Source organism: Pongo abelii, chromosome 19 (assembly GCF_028885655.2).
Source record: "Pongo abelii isolate AG06213 chromosome 19, NHGRI_mPonAbe1-v2.0_pri, whole genome shotgun sequence".
Taxonomy (NCBI): Eukaryota; Metazoa; Chordata; class Mammalia; order Primates; family Hominidae; genus Pongo; species Pongo abelii.
In genome coordinates this window covers 58016994-58037625 of record NC_072004.2, presented here as the reverse complement: position 1 = coordinate 58037625, position 20632 = coordinate 58016994, and the positions used below count along the sequence as shown (strand labels likewise).

At 45.5% G+C, this 20632-nt stretch overlaps 1 protein-coding gene across 1 annotated transcript; it reads right to left on the bottom strand.

The window, feature by feature from the left end:
* Positions 1 to 2799: 2799 nt before the first annotated feature.
* On the bottom strand, positions 2800 to 13688 carry MRPS23 (mitochondrial ribosomal protein S23). The gene is made up of 5 exons (XM_002827334.6): positions 13501 to 13688; positions 12775 to 12945; positions 4509 to 4586; positions 4252 to 4378; positions 2800 to 3254 (listed from the first exon to the last, which is right to left on the bottom strand). Exons 1-5 carry the CDS (start codon positions 13542 to 13544, stop codon positions 3102 to 3104), a joined length of 573 nt encoding a protein of 190 aa, XP_002827380.3. The 5' UTR covers positions 13545 to 13688; the 3' UTR covers positions 2800 to 3101.
* Positions 13689 to 20632: the final 6944 nt, after the last annotated feature.

Genomic DNA, 20632 nt, shown 5'->3' with positions numbered 1-20632 from the left:
ACAAGTCACTCTTGTAGCCCCAACTCGATTTTAAGCTTTTTTTTTTGAGACAGGGTCTTGCTCTGTCGCCCAAGCTGGAGTGCAATGGCACGATCTCAGCTCAACTGCAGCCTCTGCCTCCTGGGTTCCAGCAATTCTCCTGCCTCAGCCTCCTGGGTAGCTGGTGTTATAGGCACAAGCCCCCATGCCCAGCTAATTTTTTTGTATTTTTAGTAAAGACGGGGGTTTCACTATGTTGGCCAGGCTGGTCTCGAACTCCTGACCTCAGGTGATCCGCCCACCTTGGCCTCCCAAAGTGCTGGGATTACAGGCGTGAGCCATGGAGCCCGGCCTGATTTTAAGCTCTTTAAAGCCAAGAATGCGGTCATGCTTCCATTCTCTCCAAAACATGATGGGGATCTGATGACAGCTTTTGCCCAAACTGTGGAAACAGCTCTGAGTTTCCAAAGTAAGCTTCATATCTTTCACTATGTTTTGATCACTAAGACTTAACCTAAAGAAGTCAATGAGTGACAGCAGCTTTTTCCCCATCCAGATATTTGCTATACAAGGGATGGTCTTTCCCTTCTGGTCCAGAGTCCCAGTCTGGTTTAACAAGATCAGAATGTGTAGGGGACTGCATTCTCATACATTGCTATGAGAGTATAGTTAAGCACAATTTCTATGGACAAAAATATCAAAACTCAAAATGATCTGCTCCTTGATCCAGCACCCCATAACTCTAGCAGCCCATTTGCAACACAGTAAAACAACATTTTCTTCAATCGGACACTGATTAAATCACAGTGGATCTCTGAGACATATTAACTAGAAAAGCAAGGTACAGAACAGTATGCATAGTGTCCTGTCCATGCCCAAAATATTTCTGGAAGAGCACACAAGGAAATGGTGATAGTGGTGGCCTCAGGGAAGGGAAAAAGGGTGGCTGGGGAACAGGGATGGGAGACTAGCTTTTTACTGTTAAGTTTTGAACCATGTGCATGTATAATTTTTTTAAAGAATTATGCAACAAATAACTTCTTTAAAAGTCTTCAGCCCCAGTACGGTGGCTCAGGCCTGTAATCCCAGCACTTTGGGTGGCTGAGGCAGGAGGATCGCTTGAGGCCAGGAGTTTGAGACCACGCCAGCCTGGGCAACATAGCAAGACTCCATCTCTACCAAAAAAAAAAAAAATGTTAAAGAGCCAGGCATGGTGGCACATGCCTGTAGCCCTAGCTATTCGGGAGGTGAGCCAGGATGGCTTCAGCCCAGGAGTTAAGACTGCAGCAGGGTATGCACCACTGCACCCAGCCTGGGTGACACAGTGAGACCCCCATCTCCTAAAACAAAATTAAAAAAAAAAATTAAGGCCAGGCATGGTGGCTCACACCCGGAATCCCAGCATTTTGGGAGGTTGAGGCGGGTGGATCACTTGAGGCCAGCAGTTTGAGATCAGCCTGGGCAACATGGTAAAACCCCGTCTCTACTAAAAATACAAAAATTAGCCGGGCGTCATGGTATACACCTGTAATCCCAGCTACTTGGGAGGCTGAGGCAGAAGAACTGCTTGAACCTGGGAGGCGGAGGTTGCAGTGGGCCAAGATGGCTCCACTGTACTCCAGCCTGGGAGACAGAGTGATACTCCATCGCAAAAAAAAAAAAAAATTAAAGATCTACAGAGGAGGAAAACAAACAAAAATGGGACATCAATCCAGACATGAAGGAAAAAAACATTTTTTAAGTCTTCATCATTGTGGCAAAAAAAACCTGCCCTTAAAAACCCAGAAACCTAAGGTTTAAAGAGATGAGTGACCCCTCAATTGTTCCTCTGAGAAAAGACTGTGTCTTTCACCTGCTTTTTAAGTCCTCTTCCCAAGGTCTGGCCCGATGTTTGGTCTCAATGGTTATGTAATGTCTTTGAATGGATGAAATTTACTTCCCTACCGAAAAGTAAAGCATTCTCTAAATGCAAGCAATTGTGAAACAGTGATAAAGGTCGAGGGGGAAGCAGCACGGCTGAGAGCTGCTTTTGCCTCACGTATTCATTCACCTGCATGAACCAAGCACCCACGTGCATGGATGTGTACCATATACAGACTGTGAGATGTGGACCTGCCTCACAGTGTACCAGGAGGGATGAGACCATACACAAAGAACCACTGGGTAGAAAATCTACACGAGTTTTAAAATAGGGAATCTCTGAAGCAGCTTACTACTAACAGCTGAAAACCACTGGCTTGACCACATATACAAAGGCTGCAATCTCAAGAGGGATATTTCATGTATTTAGTAAAACCTGGGGAAACGAGGAAGGCAGGGCAGTTGATAAGGACTTGTAGGCACACTTTGGCCCCAGGGAGGCAGGTGGATGCTGGTGGAGAGCATCACCTAAATTAGCTGCCTCCTTTCTTGGCAATCCTGTTATCTACACCATATGAATCCAGTCTTTAGCTGGATATAACCATTCATTCACTCATTCATTCAACAAGTATTTACTGAACAGCCTAGTGTGTGCAGGCCTATGTTAACTGTCTCCAGCACACTCAATCCATGACATTAAAGTTACAGTTTTGGCCTTTGTGCATCAGCAATGACAGGTCCTCACTCTTACCACAAAGCGCAAGTCAGCTTGGACTCTCAAGTGGAGAGATAATCGTTCTATAGCAAGAAGTACAAAGATTCTCTGCAGACAAAACCAGCTAGCCAAGGTTCCACACCATGTGTACATGTAGAAGTCTGATGGATCAGAAGAAATATGTACCCGGGAATCAGATGTAGCCAGCCCACACACTAACAAACATCAAAGCAAGCCTAGTCAGATTGAGTCCCATTTGAACAATCTTTATAAAGGTTTCTTCATGTTATTTACAATTCAAAGTAAATTTGCTTTATAAGCAGCTAGGGAATTCTTTATTTAGTAATGTCCTAACATAAAAGTTCACATAACTGCTTCTGTCAAACCATGATACTGAGCTTTATGACAACCCAGAAATAACTAAGAGAAGGCAAACATAATACCTTAGAGATCAAGAAACATTTACACAGTTCAACTGTTTAAAAATAGCTCAACATTCAGCCAGTGAGTAGAGTGTGAATGCCAGCATACATAGTATACAGGTCCTTCAGGGAGGCGAGAGACCTTTCGACTGGTCTGCAGGTGCCTCCAAATGCTGGTCCTGTGGAACTTCTTTCTGAGTCTCGTTTTCTTCCAACGCAGTCTGTGGTCTGACATTCAAGTGTTCGGATTTCCAGGAAACGTGACTACCTCCGTGTTGCTTAAAAGACCAGATGTAAGTATCACACAGATGTTATCATTTTCACTCAATTAATTGGCTAAAGATATATAACTAGGCACATTCTGTCACTGAGTGAAAAACTTAGCACTGATATCTCAGATCCAATTCTACTATAACAAATAGTAAACATAATTTTAAAAAGTTTACAGGGCCGGGCGTGGTGGCTCACGCCTGTAATCCCAGCACTTTGGGAGGCTGAGGTGGGCGGATCACGAGGTCAGGAGATCGAGACCATCCTGGCTAACACGGTGAAACCCCGTCTCTTCTAAAAATACAAAAAATTAGCTAAGCGTGGTGGCGGGCGCCTGTGGTCCCAGCTACTCGGGAGGCTGAGGCAGGAGAATGGCATGAACCCAGGAGGCAGAGCTTGCAGTGAGCCAAGATCGCACCACTGCACTCCAGCCTGGGCGACAGAGCGAGACTCCGTCTCAAAAAAAAAAAAAAAAAAAAATGTCTATAGAACCACAATTTCAAAAGCCCTAATGACAACTCACTTGTTTCAAGTAGCAGTCATTACCACAAAATTCTAGTATATTCAGTGTAATAGTATTTGACCTGGAGTTTAAGAACATAAGCCAAGGTTAGGGAAAGAAAACCAAGTCTCTCTTTAACTTCCATCAGATTGGCAACTCTGGTCAACCCTCTGCATCTACAGGTTCCACATATGCAGATTCAACAAACCACGGATCAAAAATATTTTAACAATAAATAAATAAAATAAAAAACATAAGTTTTTAAAAGTAGAGTATAACTACTTATATAGCATTTACATTGTGTTATGTATTATAAATGATTTAGAGATGATTAAAGTATATGGGAGGATATGTGTAGGTTATATGCAAAAACTACAGCACTTTATAAAAGGGATTTCAGCATCTGTGAATATTGGTATCTGCAGGGGCCCTAGCACCAATCCCCTGTGCATACTGAGGGACAACTATAAACCCAATAACAATTTTAACAATGAAATACTCACAGTCCTTGCTTCGCCTACTCGTCTTAAAATGACACCTTCGGCCAATAAAGCCTTCCCTGTTTCCACAAATAACTTCTCTTCATCTGTTTCTCCAAGTTTCTGTAGCACAGCGTACTTCTCCACAAACCTGTAATTCCAAGCAGTCACATTTTAGGTCTGTTTATAAGCATTGTTAAGACGCTGTTACACAGTATCAAATGGATAACGAAATCCTTAAAAAATAATATGAATAGCCTAGGACTTATAACATGGCTTACCGTTGACAGGTAGACTTGAAGTTTGGATTGAATAGATCAAAAGCTCTTTGACCAGACCCATACACTGAATAAAACTTCCTAGAAAATGCAAACAACATAATATAAATCTCCGATTATAGACTGTGGATGAGAATGGAATAAAAGAAATAAAGAATAAGTGCTAGGCGCTGAGGAGTTAAGTACAGTACAACCCACATAGCCTAAGCTGAACAGTTTTGTTTTTTTAGATAAGTAATGCACACATGCACATGGTAAATATACCAAATAGCACAAAAGGGTGGCCAGTGAAAAGTAACACTCCCTCCCACTTCTGCACCCCAGCCCCCTAGTTGCTTCCTTCCCAGGAAACAACACTAACAAATTTCTTGTATATCCATCCAGAAATATTCCACTAATATACTAGCATATATGCACTATCATTCCCTGTCCCCAGCCACATTTTTAACCCAAAGAATAGTAAACCTTGCTCTACATCTTGCCTTTTTAAAAACTGAGGTAAGGCTAGGTGCAGTGGCTCATACCTGTAATCCCAGCACTTTGGGAGGCTGAGGCAGGCAGATTACTTGAGACTGGGAGTTCAACATGGTGAAACCCCATCTCTACTAAAAATACAAAGAAATTAGCAGGCATAGTGGCATATGCCTGTAGTCACAGCTACTTGGGAGGGTTAGGTGGGAGAATCACTTGAACCCAGGAGGCGGAGGTTGCAGTAAGTGGAGAGCACGCCACTGCCCTCCAACCTGGGTGACAGAATGAGACTCCGTCTCAAAAAATAATAACAAAATAAAAATAAATAATAAAAACTGACGTAAAATTCACACATCATAAAATTAACTTTTTTTTTTCCAAAGAGACAGGGTCTCACTGTGTCACCCACGCAGGTAGCAGTGCTGTGATCATAGCTCACTGCAGCCTCAAACTCCTGGGCTCAAGCAATCCTCTTGCCTCAGCCTCCTGAGTAGCTGGAACTATAGGTTCACAGCACCACCATGCCTGGCTAAGTTTTAAATTTTTTGTAGAGATGCAGTCTCACTATGTTGCCCAGGCTGGTCTTGAACTGCTAGCCTCAACAGATCCTCCCACCTTGGCTTCCAAAAATGCTGGGCTTACAGGCATGAGCCATTGTCCCCAGCCCACATTTAACATTTTTCACTGTGCAATTAAGTGACATGTAGAAAACTCACAAAGCTGTGCAACTAGCACCTCTATCTAGTTCCAAAACATTTTCATCATCCCCAAAGGAGGCACTGTATCTGAGCAGTCACTCCCCATTTCTCCTCCCTACATCTTGCCTTATCAGTGCATGGAGATTGTTTCCAGTCCTTTACTACTCTAAACCACGCTGCAATCATTATCTCTATTTATAATTTTAGTGCACCACGTAAATAAGTCTGTGGCATAAATTCACAAATGTGGTACTACTGGATCAAGGTATGTGCATTTGTAATTAAGCCTTTCAAATTGCCAAAATGCTTTCCCAAGTGGCTGTACCAATTTACATTCACATAGGTAATATATGAGTGCCTATCTCCCCACACCCTGACCAAATGACATTCTCCAGCTGAGCATAGAGGCTCACACATATAATCCCACCTGCTTGGGAAGCTGAGGCATGAGGATCTTTTGAGGCCAGGAGCTCACCACCAGCTTGGGCAACACGGTGAGACCTGAGACCCTGTCTCTGAAAAAAAAAAAAAAAAAAAAAAAAACATACACACACACACACACACACGAGCCAGGTGCAGTGGCTCACACCTGTAATCCCAGCGAAAAAATATATATATATATTTAGACCAGGCGTGGTGGCTGATGCCTGTAATCCCAGCACTTTGGGAGGCCAAGGCAGGAGGATCACTTGAGGCCAGGAGTTCAAGACCAGCCTGGGCAATATAGTGGGACACCATCTCTACAAAAAAATTAAAAATTAGCCAAGAATGGTGGCATACACCTGTAGTCCCAGCTACTCAGGAGGCTGAGGTGGGAGGATCACTTGAGCCCAGGAGGTCAAGGCTGCAGTAAGCCATGATAGGCTCCACTGCATCCCAGTCTGGGTGAGATCCTGCCTCAAAAAAAAAAAATACACAAACACACACACACGTTCTCCAACTTTTTGATCTTAACCAACCTGATAGGTAAGAAACCAGAACTCTTTATAGTTTTAATTTGCTTTTCTTTTGAAAGAGACTGAACATCTTTTCAAGTTTAAAAGCAAACTGAATTTCCTTTTCTGTGAACTGTCCAAGTTCTTTGTCCGCTTTTCTATGTGGTGGTTGCTATGGACTAAATGTGTCCCACCAAAATTAGAATGTTGAAATCCTAATCCCCAATGTGATGGTATTTAGAGATGGAGCCTTTGGGAGGTAATCAGGTCATGGTAATCAGCCCTCATGATGGGATTAGTGCCCCTATAAGAGACAGAAGAGAGCTTGCTTCCACTCTCTGCTCCCCTCAATTCGAGGAATCAGGAAGACAGTCCTCCCCAGAACCTGACCCTGCTGGCACCCTGATCTCAGACTTCCCAGCCTCCGGAACTATGAGAAAGAAATTTCATTTGTTTATAAGCCACCTGGTCTATGGTAATTTGTTACACAGTAGTCTCTTTCTTAATGATTTCTAAGCAAACTTTGTAGCCATATACATAGAAAATTAGTCCTTTGTCATAACATTGCAAAGATCTTTCCCAGTTTGTTGGCTGTCTTTTGATTTTGCTTACGGTACTTTTTTATACAGAAAATTTTAATATTTTCTTTTTATGGTTTCTGAGTTTTATATCATGCTTAAAAAGACCTTTATCACTCAGATTATTTTTTTAATTCTCCCATGTTTTCTTCCAGTACTGTTATGATCTCACTTTTTACACTTAGGTTTTAATACATCTTTTTTGTTTGTTTTATTTATTTTGTTGTAAGTTCCTTTTTCTTTTTCTTTTTTTTAAGAGATGGGGTCTTGCCATGTTGCCAGGCTGTTGTGAGCACAGTGGCTATTCACAGGTACAATCACAGTGTACTACAACCTTGAACTCCTAGACTCCAATGGTCCTCCTTCCTCAGCCTCCCAAGTAGCTGGAACTACAGGCATGCACAACCACTCTATAAGCTTTTTTAAATATCAAAAACACCAAAAAAAAAAAGAGGGCCACAAAGATAAAGGTTCAATAAATTATATAAATACAAGATAATATTTTGGCATTAATAGAAATAATTTTTATATGTTCTGACAATAGTAAAAAATTAAAAAATAAAAAAAGAATGTAAAGAAATAATATTTAACAGGATGGGCATGGTGGCTCATGCCTGTAATCCCAGCACTTTGGGAGGCCGAGGTGGGTGAATCACTGGAGGTCAGGAGTTCAAGACCAGCCTGGCCAACATGGTGAAACCCCGTCTTCCTGAAAATACAAAAAAAATTAGCCGGGCGTGGTGACACAAGCCTGTAATCCCAGCTACTCGGGAGGCTGAGGAGGAGAACTGCTTGAACCCGGGAGGTGGAGGCTGCAGTGAGCTGAGATTGAACCACTGCACTCCAGCCTGGGAGACAGAGACAGAGCAAGACTCCATCTCAAAAAAAAAAAAAGTTAATATTTAACAAGAGGGACAAGTAAACTATTCTACATTCTCCAATCATTTATCATCCAGTTCCAATGCTACCTACAGCAGAAGCACAAATGATTTTTCTTAATTTTTATTTATTTATTTATTTCTGAGATGGAGTCTCGCTCTGTCACCCAGGCTGGAGTGAAGTGGTGCAATCTCGGCTCACTGCCACCTCCACCTCCTGGGTTAAAGCGATCCTCCCACCTCAGCCTCCAGACTAGCTGGGACTACAGGTGCATGCTACCACGCCTGGCTCATTTTTGCATTTTTAGTAGAGATGGGGTTTCACCATATTGCCCAGGCTGGTTTCGAACTCCTGACCTCAAGTGATCCACCCGCCTCAGCCTCCTGAAGTGCCACGATTACAAGTGAGAGCAAAGCACAAATGATTTTAATGTATCAATGAACCACAAAGTGCATGCAATGGGTCTGAGAAGAAAGGTGCTGAAAAAGCATTTAATCTCCTCAAAGATCTCATGTCGTATGCCGAAAATTTCCAAGCAGAGCAAGAACATACCTGTTCTGCTACTTTAAAAGAGTGTTGGTGTTGGGGGTCCCGGGGGAAAAGCCTGGGCCCCAATTCAGAACATAATGACCTTATAAATTCCATTTTCTAGCAGCCTGAAATAACAGTAAGAATAAGGGATGTGTATCAAAGTCAATTAGGCACACTCGTTGGTCTAAATATTTAAGAGAAAAAGGAACTAGACAAATTCAAGGTACTAAAAGCTAATTAACATCAGTATTCAAGGGGAGGGGCTTTGTCAGTAAACTCCCAGTGAGAGATTTACCACTTACTTAGATCTTACATAAATGTATAGAGATGCTAAATGTGGCCATAGAAGTGGTTTCTAGCCCACTGTTCCTGAAATTGTTTCAGAAAACTAATAAAACTCTGATGGCCATTCTCCAAACAGTCCCAGTCCTGGCCCTCCACCATTCCTCTCCAAGGAATTTTCTTTCGTTTCTCTCTACCAGCCTCGTAGTTCATCTGTTCATTAATCCATTAGCTTCTTCATTCAAGAGACAATTAATAAGCAACTTATATGCCACACACTGGGCTAGGCACTGAAGTTACAAGAATGAATTTGACAATGCCTGGCCCATGACAGTGCTTAATGAATGTTTGTTATTCAATAAAGACAGGGCATTTGGAATGTAGAGCTATTAAAGACAGGCTAAGGCCACAACAGGGGCAGTATGAACAAAATTCAGGGCACACAAAAGGGGAAACATGAAAACAGAAAAGGAGTCCCAAAAGAGTGTGACATCTTTTTTTTTTTTTTTGTATTAAAAAAATAGAGAACTTTAAAGATATTTTTAAGAATGTTGCTAGGAGGCCGGGCACGGTGGCTCACACCTGTAATCCCAGCACTTTGGGAGGCAAGGTGGGCGGATCATGAGGTCAGGAGTTCGAGATCAGCCTGACCAACATGGTGAAACCCCATAGCTACTAAAAATCCAAAAATTAACCAGGCATGGTGGCGTGGCCTGTAATCCCAGCTACTCAGGAGGCTGAGGCAGGAGAACTGCTTGAACCCGGGAGGTGGAGGTTGCATGGGGCTGAAATTACACCACTGCACTCCAGCCTAGGTGACATAGCAAGACTCCATCTCAAAAAAAAAGAGAATGTTGCTAGGAAACCATTAGGAGCACATTTTCTGTGACCATTTAAGTTTTGGAAAAAAGAGAGTAGAGAAGCCAAGTGCGGTGGCTCATGCCTGTAATCCCAGCACTTTAAGAGGCCAAGGTGGGTGGATCACGAGGTCAGGAGATCAAGACCATCCTGGCTAACACAGTGAAACCCCATCTCTACTAAAAATACAAAAAATTAGCCGGGCGTGGTGGCAGGCGCCTATAGTCCCAGCTACTGGGGAGGCTGAGACAGGAGAATGACGTGAACCCAGGAGTCGGGGCTTGCAGTGAACCAAGATCGCGCCACTGCCCTCCAGCCGGGGCGACAGAGCGAGACTCCATCTCAAAAAAAAGAAACAGAGAGTGAAGGAGGGAAGAAGATTAAAGAATGAATATTTCTACTAGTTTCAACCCCTCATCTGCACTTTGAAAGATAACTCAGAAAAAGAGAGTTGAGTTTACTGAAAAAGACTTTTCTAAACCCTCTAAGCCTAAAGGCAATGAAGCCAGCAAAAAGAAAAAATGGGTAGATTTGAATACGTAAAATACCTCAGTGCCTAGCACAATGTTTAGTGCAATGCTTACCATGTAGAAGGCACCAAAAAAATTAGTGGAATGAAATAACGAACTTCTATAAATTAAACAAGCATTATTAATAACAAGTAACATATAAATAAATGTCTGGAGTGTATGTCAAAGACTTAGTATCTTCAATTCTATAAAGAACTCTTACTGATCAATAATAACAATTATTAAAATAGGTAAAGAATACAGATATTTCAAAAATAAATTCAAATGGCCAATAATCATGAAAGTAGAGAAACTTGTCAAAAGAAACAGAAATTTAAATCTCTAGACACAATTACTGGTTTTTTTTCCCCCAAGATAGAGTCTTGCTCTGTCGCCCAGGCTGGAGCACAGTGGCATCATTTCAGCTCACTGCAACCTCCGCCTCCCGGGTTCAAGCTATTCTCCTGCCTCAGCCTCCCAAGTAACTGGTATTACATGCGCGGGCCACCACACCCAGCTAATTTTTTTATTTTTAGTAGAGACGGGGTTTCATTATGTTGGCCAGGCTGGTTTCAAACTCCTAACCTCGTGATCCACCCGTCTCGGCTTCCCAAAGTGCTGGGATTATTATTTTAAAACTACCTAGATCAGCCGGGCGCAGTGGCTCACGCCTGTAATCCCAGCACTTTGGGAGGCCGAGGCAGGCAGATCACGAGGTCAGGAGATTGAGACGATACTGGCTAACATGGTGAAACCCTGTCTCTACTAAAAATACAAAAAATTAGACGGGCGTGGTGGCAGGCGCCTGTAGTCCCAGCTACTCAAGAGGCTGAGGCAGAAGAATGGCGTGAACCCGGGAGGCAGAGCTTGCAGTGAGCCGAGATCGCGCCACTGCACTCCAGCCTGGGCGACAGAGTGAGATTCCGTCTCAAAAAAAAAAAAAAAAAAAAAAAAAACTTAGATCAGAAAAAAAAAAAAATTTTTTTTTTTTTTTTTTTGGAGACATAGTCTCCCTCTGTTGCCCAGGCTGGAGTGCAGTGGTGCAATCTCAGCTCACTGCAACCTCCACCTTCTAGGTTCAAGCGATTCTCCCACCTCAGCATCCAGAGTAGCTGCGACTACAGGCACCCACCACCACGCCCGGCTAATTTTTGGTATTTTAGTCTAGACAGGGTTTCACCATATTGCCCAAAGTGGTCTCGAACTCCTGAGCTCAGGCAATCTGCCCACCTCAGCCTCCCAAAGTGCTAGGATTACAGGCGTGGGCCACCGTGCCTGGCCCAGAAAAAAAAAATTCTTAAATAATCATTATCAATACTGACAAGGACAAAGTAAGAACTCTCAGAAACTGCTAATCAGAGTGTAAACTAAGACAACTACTTTTTTTTTGGTAGAGACAAGTCCTGCCATGTTGCCCAGGCTGGTCTCAAACTCCTGGGCACAAGCTATCCTCCCTTACGCCTCCCAAAGCACTAGGATTACAGGCACAAGCCACCACATCCATCCTGTGATTTGTTCTTTATGCTTTCTTCGTGTATCTAAATTTTCTACAAGTAGCATGTGTTGCTTTTATAATAAAAGAGGAAGTATTCTTGCCACTGAGCTTAAGAAAAAGAAAAAAAAGAGAAAAGGGATGCTAAAAAAAAATAAAGAACACATGATTTTCCTTCAAATTCCTAGTGACTGTCTCTCTCTATTGCCCAGGCTGGAGTGCAGTGGTGGGATCTCGGCTCACTGCAACCTCCACCTCCTAGGTTCAAGCAATTCTCCTGTCTCAGCCTTCCGAGTAGCTGGGACTACAAGCACCCACCACCACGCCCGGCTAATTTTTGTATTTTTAGTAGAGACGGGGTTTCACCATATTGGTCTGACTGGTCTCGAACTCCTGACTTCAGGTGATCCGCCCGCCTTGGCCTCCCAAAGTGTTGGGATTACAGGCGTGAGCCACCGCGCCCGGCCTCTCTTAGACTTTTAAGCATCCTTTCATCTGAGTGGCTTCAAAGATCCGGACTACTAGATCCATAGACCATGTTCCTCCTATCTCCCTCCACTCCTGGAGAAGGCAGGCATAATGATCACCGTAAGCTTGGAGTCAGAGACGTGATTCCCAGATCTGCCACCCTCCTATGTATTTAGTAATTACAAGAAGTTAGCTAATTTCCTTGAGCTTCGCAGTCTCCTTGAATAAAATGGAAACAAGAATACCTTCCTTACAAGTTAGAGTAAGGCCTTTAGAGAATGAGATAATGCTTGCAAAGAGCTTAGTACAGTGCCTGGCCCAAAGCAGATGCCCAGAAACATGCAGCTATAATTGCAATGATCTTTCGGTTGCTGGGCTCCAGATTCCACTTTTCAGAACTTCAGTTTCACTATGGGGAAAGGGTGCTGACTCCCTAATTTGGCTAGATAAGCCTTCTCCACAGGGCAAACCCCTGACTCAATTTCATATTTGAATTCCCAGACTGCTACCGAAACCTTCCCTTCTGAAGTTCTGTTGCCTCCTGTCCACTACAGGGCTGAGCACTCACGCTCTAATCCGATCCTCGTGGTACCAGATGTCCTGGATGGGAGCTTTGGCTTTGCCATATCGCAGTCGGGGCCTTTGGAAGACGGGCTCCCTCAGCGGGGGAAAGGCGTTATATACGTCAAACCACAGGGGCTTCTCCTTTAGCACCTCAGCCCGAATCAGGTCCCGAGTCCTTAGGGAGGGAACAGAACGAAACTGGGTCACTTGCAGTAGCCTGCCAAAGCCCCTGAATCAGTCTAGCACAGCTTGGGACATTAAAGGTATTATGCGGTCTGCAACACAGAACGGGGGAGGACTCCTCCCCACCTACAGGGAAGGTCTGTCCACATCCCAAACCAAACTAACAACGCTCAGGGGTTAAAATCCCTCTATCTTCTTTTGTGCGTCCCACCCACGTTCGGTCACGGAAAAATGCAAAAGCGGTCTTGCATGACCTGATAAGGAAGGCCCATCAGGCTCTTCCTCCCTTCCTCTTCCTAGAGACCTCCACTCGGGGAGAGGCAGCTGCAATAATCCTTAACATGACACATAAATTCAAGGAAAGGCATCCTCAGGCACAACTATTCGGAGCCAGGAGAAAACATGAGGGAGGGCCTCACCCAGCTCAGCCCCCGCACCCTGCAATACGCCTCGCCCTGCTCAGGTCCGCCCCAAGGAAGAGCGTGACCGGCTGAGAACCCCAGCCTGGGGGAGGCACCCTCAGCCCACCGCGGCTCGGAGCACACACCGCGAGAAGATACTCCCTACGGTTTCCAGCCGGCTGCCTGCCATGATCTGCGCCTGGGACCGAGCGTGACTAGATGCTACCGGAACCGGAAGCGGCTGATCCAGGTAAAGGGCGCATAAGTTGCTGGCCGAGCCAAGGATCGCTGTGCTTTCACCGTGGCCCCTGCGGGAGAGCGGCGCAGGCAGAAGCAAGTGATAGGCCGAACGGGCGCGCTCCGAGGTTGCTAGCCAGGTTCAGGCAGGAGCACTCGATAGCCGAGCCAAAAGGGCGGGAGCGAGCCAAAGCCGGACAGAAGTAATAAATGACCGAGCTGTGGGAGGGATTCATCATGGTGGTTGCTTTACTCTCTCTCGCCTTGTTGAGCCAACTCCTCTGAAAAGGTGGGGACGCGCGGAGGAGAAGTAGTGGGGCAGAGCGGGGGTGAGGCGCAGCCTACGGTCCTGGGGGAGCCAACAAGGGCCGAGATTTGAGGTCACCAGCTCTAGGCCCATGCTGAGCCTAATGTTGTTTAGAGTCACAGACTACGCAGAAGAAAACCAAGGCCGGGGAGGGGCCGTCACTTGCCCAGCGTCGTGCTAGATCTCGGGCCTCCGCCTCTGGCTGTGTAGTGCTCCCCACTAAGCCCCTCGTCTCCGGAGTGCCACCTGCATCCACGCTAACTAGGATGCTGGCTGCAACTCGTGTTTCCCGCGGCCGGCGTCGCGGGCTGCCTCCTCCTTGGAACTCGAAAAGTGAAAGTGTCCGGAACAAACAGACGCCGAGAAGGAAACGAAAAAATCTGGAGAAAGTCATCTCTCAGTGTTAAACTGTAAAATAATATAAACTGTGTGTAGCATATGCTTTGACCCAGTAATCATATTTCGGGGAAAGAACCCGTTAGAAATTAAAGCATCAATTCATGAGGATGTTTGCGCAAGGATCATCGTTGCAGCATTGTTTGTAGTGGGAAAAAAAAAATCCATCAGATGAGAAATAGCTGGAAAATTATTGTTCATACTTTCTTTGGAACCCTATGCAGCTATTAAAATGAATGAGCTAGATCCACATGTATTTACCTAGGTTAACGTACATGACTTATGTTTAAATGAAAAATGAAGTGGCAAAGAAACATGTTTAGTGGAATCTCAACTTGTTAGAAAAAGAAACACCTCTATATATGTTTGTGTTTGAGGATAGAAATTCTGCAGAAGGACACCCAAGGCTGTGAACATTGGATATCTCGGAGTGAAATTGCAGGCAGGGAAGGGAGAATTTTTTCTTCCTTTACACATGCTTCAGAGTTTGACTTGTAAAGAGATTGTATTCATATTTGAACTTTTAATCCAATGAATGTTTTGAATCACACACAATGTCTCCTGGGAGCCTAGTCAAGTCATCCTAGAGTCCTCCCACTCTGAGGCTGGTGAAGGGGAGGAAGGGACTGTTTGATGAGTAGTTACTACTTGTGTGTGTTATCTTACTGAATCCACATACCTTCCCATAAGGTAGCTATTAACATCCTCATTATAGATGAGAAAGCAAGGCCTCAGGAGGTTAAATAATTTGTCTGATAAGCAACTGATAGAGCCAGCCTTGGGGGGGATGGGGCAGCCAGGGCCCTTTCCAGGACCTCAATGCCGCCTAAGCTATGCCTAAAGCTCGAGGCTGGTAGGCTCAAGAGTCCAGCAGAACGCCACTCCCCACCTGCCCCCCCAACACACACACACACACACACACACCAGGGATCCAGTGATTTGAGGCCCAGGGCTAACCTGAGGTGGATTTCACTGCTGCCTCCAGACCCTCTGGAACAGAGAAGAGAGAGCACAGCTCTGGCCCCAGGCCAAGTGTAAAGGCTCTAGTCTCCCAGCTCTCAGGAGGTCTAAAAGACCTTGCTCTGGGGAGAGTAAACATGCTCCCAGCTAAATATAGTCTTCCCAGGCCTCATAACAACTTTCTAATTCCGTCCCAGCCAGCACTATCTGCCAGCCCAGATTACAGGCACACTTCTCTTCTCCCACCAGGAACTGCTACTGTAGGTTAGTGCAGTCACTGCAGCTAAAGAGTTAAAGGGTTTATTCCAAGATCAAGGAGGGGAACCAAAGACGCAAACCCTCAGTAGGGGAAGAACTGCAAGGCAGAAATGTTCTCTCTAATCTTGAGGTGCTCCCTTCCTCTTCCAAGCCTTTGAAGTTTCCTTTTCCAGCCTGCTTCTGTGACTGAGAGCAGAATATTGGTGGGCAGACTGGGGGTACTTTGGGGATAACAGCCTTCTGAGGCTGCACAAGAAGTACACACCCAAGAAACATTCATTCATAATACAGGAGCGAGCTGTTGGGCAGCAGGGGGCAGGCAGAATGGACATTTGAGGCTGTCTTCTTGAGTAGGGACCACAGCCGCCCAAGGCTGTGAGGGGCTGGGGCACTTACACCATGCACCACTGTGCCGCGGGAGGTACCAAGGAACCTCAAGTGTCTCATTCAGCTGTTAAACCACCTGCTGACACAGGTAATGTCCTGATAATCTTACAGATAAGGAAGTGGTGCTTGTAAACTCCCAAAGGCCATGTTCCTTCCACTACAACACCACTCGGCCTCATATTAATCCGTCTCATTGTAGATGTGCCCACTAATTGCGTCACTCTGAGCAAGTTATGTAACTTTTCGAGCCTCTGTTTCTCCAAATGTTAAAATGTGGAGCTGGGCTCAGTGGCTCATGCTTGTAATCGCAACATTTTGGGAGGCCAATGTGGGAGGATTGCTTAAGCCAGGAGTTCAAAACCAGCCTGGGCAAAATTAGCCAGGTGTGGTGGCGCATGCCTGTAGTCCCAGCTACTCAGGGGACTGAGGTGGGAGGATGGCTTGAGCCCAGGAGTTCAAGGCTGCAGTGAGCCATGATCACACCACTGCACTCCAGCCTGGTCAACAGAGCTGAGACCCTGTCTCAATAATAATAATAATATGGATGGCAGTGTCAACTATCTTCGTGGCTTGTTGCAAAAGTAAAAGAGATCATTCATGTAAAGCACTAATCACAGCACCTGGGACATAGTGAGTGCCTGTGAGCAGCAACACGCCTGATGGCTGTAACAGCATCACTATTGCTGTTGTGCTGTGTCATCCACCCATTGCCACCTGGACTGCAACATTTTGATAATATTTCATAGATTGCCTTACTGTTTTACTTTCTTGTTAGATGATCCATTCATTCCAGAAGCATGTAAACACCTACCTGACTATTCTGAGTCTTAGAGAATCCAGCGGTCCAGTAGGGAAGACAGAGAGGTAATACATAAATATTAAGTTATGTGCTGAATAGCTTGTTGATTGTATGAAGTTTGCTAGGCCTGCCCTAACACCACTTGCACACAGAGTGGGTGGCTTAAACACAAATTTATTTTCTTCCTATTCTGGAGGCCAGAAGTCCAAGATCAAGGTGTCTGCAAGTTTAGTGTATTCTGCACATGGCTAGTTTCTCCTTGCCTTGGAGACAGCTTTCTTCTCCCACGTCTTCACATGGTGTTTCCTCTGTGTGGGAAGGTTTTGTCCTAATCTCTTCTTAAGAGGACATCAGTCTTTTTGGATTAGGGCCCACCCTACTGACTTCATTTTAACTCAATTACCTCTTTAAAGACTACCTCCTATTATAGTCACATTCTGAGGTACTGGGAGTTAGAACCTCAACATATGATTTTCGGGGAGACACAGCTCAGCCCCTAACATTGATCAGTAAGTGCTGAATAGTTCCCATTTGCCCAAGCAGTTCCACTCCACCATCTGCCGTCCTTCGCCCTGCTCTGTGCCTTGGGAGGCTGGCTTCTGTGGCCTGCATCCACCAGCTCCTTGCCCTCTGCTTCTGGCTGGATTCCAGTTGGTACTGCCAACGGGCTCCCTCCTGGAACATAAAGTTCTAGAACATAAAATCACAGCTCTCTCACCAGGTTCCAGCCACCGTCCCTCTCCTGCCCCTTCAAGCCTAGACATAGTTGGCAAGCTGTGCCCCTCTGTTATTAGCCATGGGGTCTAGGCCATCCCTTGTGGCTTCCCATCACTCTGCCCACATCTTTGTGACAATGCCCGTATTTAAATAATGCGTGGAGATCAGGCGTGGTGGCTCACGCCTGTAATCCCAACACTTTGGGAGGCCGAGGCGGGTGGATCACTTGAGGTCAGGAGTTCGAGACCAGCCTGGCCAACATGGCAAAACCTCATCTCTACGAAAAATAATATAAAAAATAAAAAATAAAAATAAAAATAATTAGGTAGGTGTCATGGCACACGCCTGTAATCCCAGCTACTTGGGAGGCTGAGGCAGGAGAATCACTTGAACCCAGGAAGCGGAAGTTGCAGTGAGCTGAGATTGCACCACTGCACTCCACCCTGGGTAACAGAGTAAGACTCCGTCTCAAAAATAAATAAATAAATAGTGTGTGGGAATTTGTCAGACAAAATGAGGGAGAGCATCATCCCCAATAGTGGAACAACTTTGGTAAGTGAAACTCCCAGCATATTGATGAAATCATGAATGCTGCTACTCACCTATGACAGACAGCTAAAATCAGGGAGCAATTAGCTTTAAAGGAAGGAAAGCAATACAGTATATTCAATACACAGTTTAAGAATTATATCAGGCCAGCTGTGGAGGATCATGTCTGTAATCCCAGCACTTTGGGAGGCCGAGGCGGGAGGATGACTTGAGGCCAGGAGTTTGAGACTAGCCTGGCCAACATAGCGAGACCTTGTCTCTACAAAAAAAAAAAAAAAAGAAAGAAAAGAAGAGAAAGAAAAAAGTTAGCCAGTGCAGTGGAACAAGCTGGTAGTGCCAGCTACTCATGAGCCTGAGACAGGAGGATTGCTTGCGCCCAGGAGTTCGCGGCTGCAGTGAACTATGATCGTGCCACTGCACCCCAACCTGGGTGACAAAGTGAGACCTTTTCTCTAAAAAACGACAGAGAGGATTATATCAGGATCCGTTAAAAAAAAAAAAAAAAAAAAGAATTGTAGGCTTCCTGAGTCTGAGGACCAGGAGGATGAATGGCAGGGAGGGCTATTAAATGAGGAGGCAGCCAGGCGCGGCTGCTTACGTCTGTAATCCCAGCACTTTGGAAGGCTGGGGTGGGAGGATCACTTGAGGTCAGGAGTTCGAGACCAGCCTGGCCAACATGATGAAACCCCATCTCTACTACAAATACAAAAATTAGCCAGGCATGGTGGTGGGCACCTGCAATCCTAGCTACTCAGGAGGTTGAGCCAAGAGAATTGCTTGAACCCAGGAGATGGAGGTTGCAATGAACTGAGATCATGCCACTGCATTCCAGTCGGGGTGACAGAGCAAGACTCCATCTCAAAAAAAAAAAAAAAAAAAAAAAAAAGGAGGGAGGCAGAGTGCCTTCTCTTTCCTTCCGGCTGTTGGGCTTGTGCCCCTCTCCTGAGAGCTCCCCTTCAGACCCCATTCCTAGGCTTCAAGGAACTGTCAAGAATCAGTTCGGGTGGAAAAGCTTTTCAGCCCCCAGCACACACTCAGTAAGATCGGGTGAGTGCCAGACCTGCTCCCTCCCTTCCTATGCTTATCTCTTTCAGGGCTCTGTGTCATAACTCTGTTTACGTGTCTGAGTCTGGCTACAGGGGCCTTTTTGAGGGCAGGAACTAGGACTTTTAGCTCTGCCTCCCCACACCCGGCCTGGTGCTTGGCCCACAGCTCTCAGAGTTTTCCAGTGAACAGCATGGATAAATAAAGCCAAGTTAGGACAAATGAGGATGCTATCATCTCAGCCTTCCCTTCACTGCCTGTCCATACCCAGCCCTCCCTCTCTCCCAGGCCCAGCTTTCCTTCGAGGCCTTCCCCAGATACACAGATAGGGAGAGAGCTGCGGGTGAATGGAAATAATCCCCTACCTCACCATTCACTGCACATCATGAGCATTTCCGGTCTGGCTGTCCTCTGTGCCTCACTGACAGATCTCTTTTACAGTCCTCTGGGCCTCAGCTTCATTTGTAAAGTGGGGATAATCATAGCACCTAGCAGAGAGTTTGTAGTGAGGCACCAATGGGTTCATACCTGCTAAGTGTTTAAAACAGTGCCCAGTATATGGTAACTACTCAATAAATACAAGTGATGGCAATTTCGGACTATGTTTTAGAGCAACAGTGTCCTTCAATTAAATCTCACCTGAGGCTGGCTTCCATGACTCACGCCTGTAATCCAGCACTTTGGGAGGCTGAGTTGGAAGGATCGATTGAGCCCAGGAGTTTGAGAGCAGCCTGAGCAATACAGAGAGACCTTGTATCTATTAAAAATAAAAAAATTAGCCAGGTGTGGTAGTATGTGCCTGTAGTCCCAACTACTCGGGAGGCTGAGGTGGGAGGATCGCTTGAGCCCTGGAAGTCGAGGCTGCAGTGGGCTATGATTGTGGCACTGCACTCCAGCCTGGGTGACAGAGCTGAGACTCTCTCAAAAAAAAAAAAAAAACAAACAAAAAACAAAAAAACCTCACCTAACAACATACAAGCTACTATTTTCCTTTCCTCTTGCCTTTCCTTTTTTTTAGATGGAATCTTGCTGTGTCACCCAAGCTGGAGTGCAGCGGTTAGATGGAATCTCGCTCTGTCACCCAAGATGGAGTGCAGTGGCGCAATCTCGGCTCACTGCAACCTCCACCTCCTGGGTTCAAGTGATTCTCCTGCCTCAGCCTCTTGAGTAGCTGGGATTACAGGTGCTCGCCCCCACGCCCAGCTAATTTTTGTATTTTTAGTAGAGACCGGGTTTCCCCATGTTGGCCAGGCTGGTCTCGAATTCCTGACCTCAAGTGATCCACCCACCTCGGCCTCCCAAAGTGCTAAGATTTACAGGCATGAGCCACCGCACCCAGCCTACAAACTATTTTCATTTAGCTACCCACTCTTTTCTTCACCAAACCTGGGCTTACCCCCAGGAAGAATCCAGTTCAGGAAGAGAACTAAGTACTTTATGCCCTGGGAGGCCTATGTCACTGTGACCAGGGAAAAAAGGGCCAGCTGGGCCTGGAGCAAGAAGCTGGCCTTTTATTGTTGGAATTCAAGGCCAGTTGCAATCACTCTGTGGGGTTTTGCAGCCCACCAAACCCCTTGAAGGCATACATTTCAGGGCCAGTGTGGGCCCCTCTCTTCCTGGGGAA